Raw genomic sequence first — 12,222 nt, 5'->3', positions numbered from 1 at the left:
CATGATTGGCTGATTACATAATTGCATGAATAAGTAGGTGTACAGGTGTTCCTAATAAAGTGCTCTATGCTCAGTCTAATACTGATCTGATATTACAGTCAATACAATGTCTTACTTGGAGTTATCTATAGAAATCATTCTGATGGAGCCTATATTTCTCCTTTATGGATTCAAAACTTTGGAGACTACCCTTGCTGAAGAATGCATAATAATTTGAAATTCCTTGTCTAGCCCAGATTAGAAATCTATCCTCTATTCTGTTTGGAGAAAAATCGGTGTCAAATGCACACCATCTTAAAATTCTTGATGCATCTCCTAAGCCACATAATTTCTCTGTCTCATGCCAAATTTTTAGTGATAAATTAATCCATGGGTTTGTTTCATCAACCATTATATTCCTTATGTTGTTATCAGCAATCAAAGCAGCTAATGGAATTCCATCCATCATTGCACTGTCTATATCCATCCATCTTGACATGTATATTGGACAACTCCAGCAGACTAATGGTCTCAATTGGGCTGCATAGTAGTATTGTCGTAAACAAGGGAGACCTAACCCACCTCTTTCCTTACTTAATTGTAACATATTCTAGGTTTTTTACCTTGCTACAAAAATCTAGATATTCATTTATCCCATTCCATGAATTGGCGATTTGATATTTCTATTGGAAGTGTCTGAAAAATAAAATAATTTTGGCAAAATAATCATGCTCACCAACTCACCTCTTGAGCTTAGATTAAAAAAAAGGAATAAGATTCCACCTTGTTAAATCAGCTTTTATTTTTTTGTTTAAGAGACTGTAATTCAAAGCAAAGAGCTTAAGGTAGTCTCCAGATAAATTTACTTCTAAATATTTAATTGATCTTACATCCCAATTCAGGCTATATTTCCCTTTAATTTGTCTGTGGGTCATAATTAAATTGTTAATATTTGAGTCTTTGAGATATTAACTTTATAAAAAGATATTGTCTTGTACACTTCTAGAAAGTCAAATAGTACAGGGAGTGACTTTGTAGGCTGACCCAAATTTATCAGTATATCATCAGCAAAGAGATCTAGTTTATGTTCCCCTGATCCCATATCTATTCCCTTAATTTTATAATTTTGTCTAATCCATTGACTCAATGAATAAGGCAAAAAGAAGGGGGGATATCGGACATCTCTGTCATGTACCCTGTTCTAATTCAAATGGGTCTGATAGATCTCCATTAATTTTAATCCTCACATATGGCTTATTGTATATTGTTTTGATTATTTCAATAAATTTCTTGTGAAAACCAAATTTTGCTAATACTTCTGCTGCCTCCAGATTGTGCTTTGAGATGAATCTAATTACATGTAAAGTTCTTCTGATATTAAACATGCAATTCTACATCCTTTGTTAAAAAAACATTTTTGGATCCGGCAATACACAACAATTACAGACCAATCACCAAACTGCCTTTTATTTCCAAGATTTTGGAGAGAGTGGTTTATTCGCAGCTCTACTCCTATCTAAATACATTTAACATTTTAGATACATTTCAGTCTGGTTTCAGACCCTTGCACAGCACTGAATCTGCATTGTTGAAAGTCACTATTGATATTTTACTCTCCATGGATTCAGGTTCACTTGTCATCTTAGTTTTATTAGATCTCAGTGCCATGTTCGACACTATCGACCATAGTGTTCTTCTCAATCGTCTAGAATATATGGTTGGCATCCAGGGTATGGCCCTCCAGTGGTTTTCCTCCAATCTAAAAGAAAATTTTTTCTATTGCTAAAATAAAACATTTTCTTTCCCATAAAGACTTGGAAATTGTGATCCACTCACTTATCACATCAAGGTTAGACTATTGTAACTCAATGTACATTGATCTGCCCCAAACTGCGTTATCCCGCCAACAGCTGGTTCAAAACGTGGCAGCTAGGCTTTTAACAGGGTCAAAAAAAGGATCACATTTCCCTGGTTTTAGCATCTCTACTCCTGTGAAATTCAGGGTTGATTTTAAAATTCTGATTTCTGTCTACAAGGCACTATCTGGTCTGGTGTCCCAATATATCAGTGACCTTCTACACCCTTACTCCCCCACCAGAGCGCTCAGGTCTTCTGATCAATTTCAATTGAGGGTTCCTCGTTGCCGCTATAGGTCTAAGGATGATCGTACCTTTACTGTGATAGGTCCTAATCTATAGAATATTCTCCCTTTCCATGTAAGGTCAGCATCATGATTAGCCATTTTTAAATCTTCTTTAAAAACATATTTTTATTCTGTAGCTTTTGAATAGATCATTGAACAGTTTGAAATGGATAAATACATGATGTTGTATTTAAATGTTTTTATTTATTTTATTATGTTTTATATTTAACTTTAAATCAATCTGTTTTTATATCACCCTGTCATTTTGTTTGTTTGATTGTAAAGCACTTTGGGTCAACTTCTGTTGCTCTATAAATAAAGGTTGACTTGACTTGACTTTGACATATAAAGCCTGTTTGGTCTACATTAATGAGGTCTGGAAGAATCTTGCTAAAATGGAGGTGAACAAGTTATAATCAATGTTCAAAACACTGATTGGCCGATAATTACCACATTCCAGTTTATCTTTCCCCATACTTTGGTATGACTGCGATAATCACTTCTCTCCATGAGGGTAAACTTTCCCTTTTTTGTACTACCCAGTTGCATGCTCTTAATAGAGTTGGGGCCAATTGTTAAAAAATAGATTTGTACCACTCCGTGGGGTAGCCATCTGCTCCTGGAGACTTACTTGCCTTTAATCTTAACACAGCTACTTTTAGTTCGTCCACCGTAATTTCAGCTAATAAAGTTTGACTTTGTTCCTCTGATACCGGAGGTAAGTCTAATGAGGCTAGGAGTGAGTCAGTCTGCAGATCATTATTACATGTGGTTTGAGAGTAAAGAACTCTATAAACATTTTCAAAATTTTGCTGTATTTGCTCTAGTTTACATTGCACCTCCCCTGTTTTAGGGTTCCTAATTTTATTAATGGCTCTGTCCACTTGTTGCTTTCTTAGTCCGTATGATAAAAATTTTAATGTCTTCCCCCCTACCTCATAGTACCATTGCTTTAAGACCAGGAGTCTCTTTTGTATTTCCTGTGAGTATATTTCCGTCAATCTCTTTAACTGTTAACCTTAGGGTTCTGTGTAGCCTTGTGCTCATTATGTAACCTTTTTAGTTTAAGTTCTAGATCTTGTAATTTCTGCCATTTAAATTTCTTTAAATTAGATGTAATGGCTATAATTTTACCTCTCACCACTACCTTAAGTGCGTCCCAAAGTATCAGTGGTGCCACCTCCCCATTATCATTTGTCTCTAAGTATGATGTAATTTCTTCTTTTAAACTCTGCTTGATCTGAGGACTATTCAAAATACACATTCAAAAAACTCACCGTGCTTCCCTCTACTCTACCTGTTATCAATATAAACCTTCCTTCTATGTCTATTTAATCTGTTATATGTTCGTAATAAATTTTTTTGGATACAAGTATGGCCATTCCCCTCTTATGTCCTAATTTATAAGAAGCAAAATGTACCTCTTTGAAACACATTTTGTTTAATTTTGCGTGTTCTGCATCATTTAAATGGGACTCCTGTAGAAACACAATATCTTCCCTTGCCTTTTTTTAGTTTGGATATAATCTTTCCTCTTTTAACCAGACTGAGTACAACATTAACATTAAATGAAGCATCCTTCATACTTTGCATTTAAGTTGAGTTATAAAACATTATTAATCAAAATATCTTAACTACATATAGCTTCCCCTTTATTTTAGCGAACAATAACAGACCAACAGTCAACAAATACTTAGAAGTGAAAATTATCTATAAGAAAAACACAAAGTGAACTTCCAAAACTGAAGCCATTCTCATGACTATAATCGAGCCAACACTAAGTAGCTCCAAGGGAAAACTCCTCTTCCAAAATCCGTAGAAGGGGCCCTGGAGGATAGCAGCGAAAAAAAAAAAACCTTTAACCGTCTACCTTAACATGTCCCGATTATTCTGAATTGCATTTTAAGAACTAAGCTATTTAAGCATGGTGTACAAAAAAAATATATTTTTGTCTGAATTACCTTTTTCATTTTTTCCCCCCCCACACTAGCCCTGCAGGTCATGTCCAAGGAGTATCAAGTCAGTGGAGAAGCTATGAAGATGATAAATATACAGCTGCCAGTTCTCGCCGAAAAGTTTGTACAGTAGCTTCTCCTTGAAACTTGGTTTACCTTTCGTTGAGGGTCACGCCTGGCCATGCACCTGCCGCTCTTCTGCCAAGTCAATTGCCGAATCTGCTCCATGAGAGTGTCTGGAGGGCTAATAGACTGCACTGGAATCCTCTTCTTAACATATCCTGCGATGCCTCCTCGATTGTGCTGTAGATCTTCACTCCTTCTTCATATAGCACCTTCAAATGTGCGGGATACAGCGTTTTGAATTTCACTCTTCTGTCTTTCAGTACATTATGTACAGGTGCATCTCAATAAATTAGAATGTCATGGAAAAGTTCATTTATTTCAGTAATTCAACTCAAATTGTGAAACTCGTGTATTAAATAAATTCAGTGCACACAGACTGAAGTAGTTTAAGTCTTTGGTTCTTTTAATTGTGATGATTTTGCTCACATTTAACAAAAACCCACCAATTCACTATCTCAACAAATTAGAATACATCATAAGACCAATAAAAAAAACATTTTTAGTGAATTGTTGGCCTTCTGGAAAGTATGTTCATTTACTGTATATGTACTCAATACTTGGTAGGGGCTCCTTTTGCTTTAATTACTGCCTCAATTCGGCGTGGCATGGAGGTGATCAGTTTGTGGCACTGCTGAGGTGGTATGGAAGCCCAGGTTTCTTTGACAGTGACCTTCAGCTCATCTGCATTTTTTGGTCTCTTGTTTCTCATTTTCCTCTTGACAATACCCCATAGATTCTCTATGGGGTTCAGGTCTGGTGAGTTTGCTGGCCAGTCAAGCACACCAACACCATGGTCATTTAACCAACTTTTGGTGCTTTTGGCAGTGTGGGCAGGTGCCAAATCCTGCTGAAAAATTAAATCAGCATCTTTAAAAAGCTGGTCAGCAGAAGGAAGCATGAAGTGCTCCAAAATTTCTTGGTAAACGGGTGCAGTGACTCTGGTTTTCAAAAAACACAATGGACCAACACCAGCAGATGACATTGCACCCCAAATCATCACAGACTGTGGAAACTTAACACTGGACTTCAAGCAACTTGGGCTATGAGCTTCTCCACCCTTCCTCCAGACTCTAGGACCTTGGTTTCCAAATGAAATACAAAACGTGCTCTCATCTGAAAAGAGGACTTTGGACCACTGGGCAACAGTCCAGTTCTTCTTCTCCTTAGCCCAGGTAAGACGCCTCTGACATTGTCTGTGGTTTAGGAGTGGCTTAACAAGAGGAATACGACAACTGTAGCCAAATTCCTTGACACGTCTGTGTGTGGTGGCTCTTGATGCCTTGACCCCAGCCTCAGTCCATTCCTTGTGAAGTTCACCCAAATTCTTGAATCGATTTTGCTTGACAATCCTCATAAGGCTGTGGTTCTCTCGGTTGGTTGTGCATCTTTTTCTTCCACACTTTTTCCTTCCACTCAACTTTCTGTTAACATGCTTGGATACAGCACTCTGTGAACAGCCAGCTTCTTTGGCAATGAATGTTTGTGGCTTACCCTTCTTGTGAAGGGTGTCAATGATTGTCTTCTGGACAACTGTCAGATCAGCAGTCTTCCCCATGATTGTGTAGCCTAGTGAACCTGAGAGACCATTTTGAAGGCTAAGGAAACCTTTGTAGGTGTTTTGAGTTGATTAGCTGATTGGCATGTCACCATATTCTAATTTGTTGAGATAGTGAATTGGTGGGTTTTTGTTAAATGTGAGCCAAAATCATCACAATTAAAAGAACCAAAGACTTAAACTACTTCAGTCTGTGTGCATTGAATTTATTTAATACACGAGTTTCACAATTTGAGTTGAATTACTGAAATAAATGAACTTTTCCACGACATTCTAATTTATTGAGATGCACCTGTATCTCTGCGTACTCCCTTCTCATCTGAAGAATTTGAGGGGCATAATCGTTATCAAAACTGATTTGCCTCCCTTGCCATGAGAATCCTCTCATTTGCCAGGCCTGCCAGAGTATCTGTTCTTTGGTCACGAAACGTAGAAATTTAGCCATGATTGATCGTGGTTGTGCGTCTGTCGGAGGTTGCACGCTGAGCGCCCTATGGGCTCTTTCAATTTGGAGAATTGTTTCATCTGGTAGATTTACATTTTCTCTAAGGAATTTCTCCAGAAATGAGGCCATCGTTGGAAAGCCTTTCTCCGCACCTTCGGGTACTCCATATATTCTGACATTACATCTGGAGCGACCCTCGATGTCCGTAAGTTTCTCTTCCATCTTAGCGAGAATAAGATCCAGATCAACAGTTTCTCCGGGTAATCACGTCAAGTTTCCCTTGTGGTTGCTTGCTTGTGGACCGCTGTGAGAGTGCATACCCTCATCTTCGTATATTTCTGCAGGCTGTGTAGATTTCTTGGTTTTACACCTAGTTTCCATCTTACTCCCCATTTTCTTTTTCATATTTGAATAACTTCAAATGTTAATTAAATATTTTAGGGGGCTTTCTAAAATATTCTACTCGAGAGCTCACTCTCTACGCCACCATCTTATCGTGTTCTGCCAAAAGTGCAGCACTGTATATGTTTAATGGGATGAGTTCAATAAAGACATGAAAGATTATAATTATTTGTGTGTTGTAAGCTTAATTTTAAGGTCTTAAGGTCTGTTGAATGCTTGATTCTGATTGGTTGACAGACGTTCTAAGGTGTGAAATTATTTTTCAAGTAAAAACGCACCGCTATGAAGTAGTTCCAGATCTTGATCAACACCATGTCACTTTGCCAAATTATTTCAGTTATTTAAAAGAGCCCTACATGCTACCACAGCAAAATAATCAGTTAAAACAAACACACTGGTTAAATACATAGGATAAAAATGTCAATAATATTCCAAAATTTCTTCAATTTTGGTTGAAAAGCGGCCTTGCGCTCCTCTCTCGATCTCGTCTCAACCACACTCACACACAGTGATACACATACAGTACATACGGGTGCGCACACACGCACACACTCATAGAGACTCGAGTCGTGACCAACCAACAGAACCGCAACCCCGCGACCTGATCAATATAACAGTTTCTAAATTATACGAAATAACTTTTAAAATGTGCAAGTGTTTCATTGTATTTTGCACTAATTAGCCTCACTGGAAAGCACCCTCACGCTCCACCTCCCCCTCTCTCAACAACACTCTCACACACGGACACCCACATTTTTTTTCACATACATACACATATTACTTGCTAGCCTGACACGTGGCGATGTCAACGGACATGCGCAACTTAATAAAACAGTTGTGTAGCAATGGGAAAGCTATATACAAGAATGGCGACACTGAGAAGTATACTTAAACTTACATCTTGCTGATTTGAAGCGATGTTTCTGCTGATGAGAGCCGCAAACAGGTAATCAAACATGTAATCTCTCTGTTTTCTTTCCTTCTTTCTCTTGCTTTCGCTCATGCACACATTCACACACTCACACATTCACACACAAACATGCACAAATGCAGCGCTAGCATAGCAATACTCTGTTGCTAATTCTAAAGTGAAGTCTTCAAACTAGCAATGGAGGCTCGGGCTGTATCAAATCATGACGCTGAATCCATGGTGGAAAAAAGAGCTCCACTCATAAGACCATTTTAGGGATGAAAACCAGAAAATGTCTTGATATAAAACCCTGAACGATGTCTTAAGGTGTGATAACCATGGAATAAGCAGAATAGTTGACTACGACTCGATGAATTATTATTATTACTCAGTAATTCAATGGTCCCTCGTTTATTATTCCTTACTCAGAATTGCAACTTCAGAAGAGGAAATTAGGATAATTCCGATGGTAGCATCTCTCCACAATCACTCAGATTACTACCACACACTACAGCTGAGTTAAACTAAGTGACTAAGTGTCAGCATTACTATTCATCACAGCTTGCAGGTACATACAAGTTGAAGTCAGAAGTTTACATACACTTAGGTTGAAGTCATTAAAACTCTTTTTTTTTTCAGATGAACAATTTTTTTATGATTCTCATAAATAAACAAAACATATATACACAGAATCAATCTTAACCCCCACTATTACCCCTCTCCCTCCCAATCTCTAACCCCACCCTGTCCCCAACAACATCCCAGTGGTCGCAAATTATAAAGACACACACACACAAAATAAATATATAAACAAATAAAAAATATAATAAAAATAATCACCCATCCATAAATGATATATACCTGCCACATTTCTCCACAAACTCGTTGTACTTCCCCATTCTACTAAATGACCCCTCCTCAATCTACCACTTTAGGGGGGGTGAATGCTATTCCCAAAAATAGTACAGAGCAAGTGGTGCAGCTGTAGAGACCTAAAAAATGAGATCTGGGAATCCCAAAATGTTGAACCAAATTTTCAAAGGACCTCAACACACTACTCTCATATAGGTCACCGAGTGTAGTAACCCCCACAATCCACGCTGACCAGCAGAAAGGGGACACATTAATACGTAGTTTAGGGTTCAGCCATAAGCTCGAGGCAACATTTAGATAAATATCCAAATTAAACAATCTGGACACTTTTGTCCATACTGAGTGCAAATGTGAGATAACATGGTGTAATTTAACTTCGCCGGTTAGATTGATAGAAAGGCTTGAACTTGATTGAAATTCCTGTTCAATACAAAACCAGGGAGGGGCTCTTTCAGGTGGAAGTGACCAATGAGCCAAATAAAACAAAATCTTGGGTAGGCCTAGCCCACCTTTGTCAATCAGCATATGCAGTTTACTGAAATGTAATCTGGGACGCTTACCTTTCCAAATGAAAGACCTTGCTATGCTCTCAAATTGCTTGAAATAAGAGAAGGGGACATCTATAGGGAGTGACTGTAGCAGGTAGTTGAATTTTGGACTACAGTTCATTTTAATAACATTAATCTTCCCAATCATTGATAAATGTAATGGAGCCCACCTGCCCACATCGCTTGGAAACCTTTTTATTAAAGGGTAAAAATTAACTCGTTACTGAGCCGTTATTAGGCAGTATGCTGTCAGAGCCAAAGCTTTGGATTTAGACCAATTAACTCTGTATCCTGAGAACTTAGAAAAGGAATGAATAATTCTGTGGAGGCAAGGCATAGATCTAGAAGGGTCAGAGACAAATAATAAAATATAATCTGCGTAAAGCAGAAACTTATGCACCATACCTCCCGCCATCACCCCTGGAAAATCATCCTCCTTTCTTATCGTGGCTGCTAATGGTTCCAAGGCGAGACAGAACAATAATGAGGAAAGAGGGCAACCCTGCCGGGTGCCCCTATCCAGAGTAAAATAATCAGAAATTAATCCATTTGTTTGTACCGCCGCTACAGGGTGTCTATAAAGCAACATAATCCATCCAATAAATGTACTCCCAAACCCATACATTTCCAAAATCTTAAAAAAATAATCCCATTCTACCAGACCAAATGCCTTTTCGGCGTCAAGTGAGATGGCAGCGACCGGAGTCTGACCATTCGCCACTTACCACATGATATTAATGAAACGCCAAATGTTATCCGAAGAGCTGCGGCCCCGAATAAACCCCACTTGATCTATAAGAGATGTCATAACTTTACTTAATCAATTAGCCGAAATTTTTGACAAGATTTTAACATCTAGCTGGATCAGGGAAATTGGACGGTAACTCTTACACTCGCTTGGATCTTTGTCCTTTTTAAGAATCAGACTGATTCTTGTGTCATGGTTGGCGGAAGCTTTCCATTCTTTAATGATTCCGTATAAACTTCTAACAAAAGTAGAGCCAGTTCTGTAGCATAAGATCTAAAAAATTCAGTGGCAAAGCAATCTGGCCCCAGAGCCTTGCCTGTAGGCAGGGCCTTAATTACCTCATCAAGCTCCTTCAAGATCATCTCAGAATCAAGATAATTTTTTTGCTCAGTCATCAATTTAGGGAGTTCTAGAGGTTCCACAAAGTTTCTAATATCTTCATCAGTAGACAAAGACGTGGAACTAAACAGATCAAGACAAAACTCTTTAAAAGCATTATTAATATCAATGGCTGTGATGAGTATTTGACATTTCACATTCTTAAAATAAAGTAGTGATCCTAACTGACCTAAGTCAGGGAATGTTTTCTATGATTAAATGTCAGGAATTGTGAAAAACTGAGTTTAAAGCTATTTGGCTAAGGTGTATCTAAACTTCTGACTTCAACTGTATGCTCAGTCGCTCTGTCTTTCACACACACTCACCCACACGTGTCATTGTTACTCCAATAACTTGTTAGAAACAGTCCAAGCCTTCATTACTAGTTCTAAACTGACACTCAAATTAGTAGCAGAGGCTTTGGCGCATCTTTCGAACTAGCAATGGCAGATCCTGATCTGTGGTGTAAGAAAGTAATTCCACACAAAAGAGGGTTTTAGGTGCTCCTTGTTTTTTTATTTTTTATTATTATTTATTTGTCAGTTGAACTGTTGTTCAAAAGCAATATGTCACGAGCAAGAGTGCTATTATGGCGCTATATCAGCACAGCTGTGATTTGGCCACATGTAATCACAGCTGTGATGATTTAGGGACAAAACAGCATGACTGCGAGTGTTATATTGCTTCAACAGTTCAACTGACAAATAAATAATTTGTTTTAATATTGTTTTAATATTAGCTACAGGTATGGTCATTGCACGCTGTTTTGTGGCCATAAAAAATGGAAATATTCATAACTTTACATGGACATGAAGCTATGTTTACACTCACGTTTTTACATATGGGTCAGAGAAGCCATTGACATCCATGGCTGCCAGGTGGGCACAGCGGCGGACCCCCACACACAGGCCACCCTTGGCTCGTTCTTTAGCTTCCACCTGGCCTTCCCCATCTGGCATCTGTGATGGGGGCAGAAACTGCAGAGACAGTAGCAGACGACCACGCTCTTCTAGATTGCGCTGCTGCTCGCTCTCCCACTGCGCACATAAACAAAGACGTTTTTCTTATATCTGCAATAACACAATATTTTTTTTAAATAAGTTTAATTTAATATTGTTCTCACTGTGCTAAACTCCTTAAGTAAAACACTCCTAATGCAAGGCAGCCTTACTCCAACATTTATTTTTTAAATTTGGTTGATGTGTTGAAAACCAAAAATATGGCTAATTTTTTAAGAAATTCAGCAAAATTTCTCCCTTGATTACCTTACAAATTAGTTACCCTTAATCTATCTCATGAGTAGATTTTTCAAGGCAATTTGGATGGTACAGTTGTGTAAGTGTTCGGTCCTCTTCTCTTTTCAATACACACAGCATTGCTAAGACCTATCATCTAGACACATTAATTGTCCTACCACTGTTATGCCAATGACAAGTAGCATTACCAGCCTGATGGCACCACAGTGCCTGCACTCATTTCAGCTTGGATGAAAGAACACCAAGTCAACTCAATTTAACCAAACAAAGAGAGAACTCCTTGTCATCCCAGCCAACCCTGTAATTTGACACAACATAACCGTTCAGCTAGGCTTAACAACACTTATGCCATCCATTTCATCGAGAAACATGTGGGTGTTTGACATTCAGCTCAACTTCACAGACTATGTCGTTATGACCGTTCAGTCATGCAGATTTGCAATCTATAATATCAGATTATCAGATCCTTCCTATCTAAGCATGCAGCACAACTTTTTGGCCAGGCTCTTATCATGTCTGGATGTGACTGCTGCAATGGTCTCTTGTTTTTCCTTCCAGCATGCACAATTAAACCTCTGCAAAAAGGCCTCTGGATATGCACCCTCCTGCATTCACTCACTTGAAGTCTATGTTCCAAAGTGACTTACAAAATGAGGAACATAAGCAATTCATCATACAAAAGCCAACAATATCCACAGTTTCATAGAATACAATCATAGCTGTAGTAGTACAGAAGTTAGAGCAGAAGAAAGACAGAAGAAAGAAACAGACACACAGAAAAAAAAATTTAAATATAGAAACATCATGGAAGAGATGTTTCTTTAGCTGTTTTTTATGTTGAGAATGGTAGTGGTTGGAAGTGCATTCCACCACTAAGGAACAGAGTATGTGAATGATCTAGAGA

General features: G+C 38.2%; 1 protein-coding gene across 1 annotated transcript in view; it reads right to left on the bottom strand.

Annotated features, from left to right (window-relative positions):
- LOC127423006 (double C2-like domain-containing protein alpha) overlaps positions 1-12,222 on the bottom strand; it is an 85,016-nt gene that overhangs the window by 17,591 nt on the left and 55,203 nt on the right. The window contains exon 8 of the mRNA XM_051666973.1: positions 10,894-11,099. Coding sequence (XP_051522933.1) covers positions 10,894-11,099 — 206 coding nt within the window. The remainder of the gene's footprint in view (positions 1-10,893; positions 11,100-12,222) is intronic.

The sequence above is a fragment of the Myxocyprinus asiaticus genome, chromosome 32 (genome assembly GCF_019703515.2).
Source record: "Myxocyprinus asiaticus isolate MX2 ecotype Aquarium Trade chromosome 32, UBuf_Myxa_2, whole genome shotgun sequence".
NCBI lineage: Eukaryota > Metazoa > Chordata > Actinopteri > Cypriniformes > Catostomidae > Myxocyprinus > Myxocyprinus asiaticus.
This window is presented reverse-complemented; position numbering and strand designations above follow the sequence as displayed.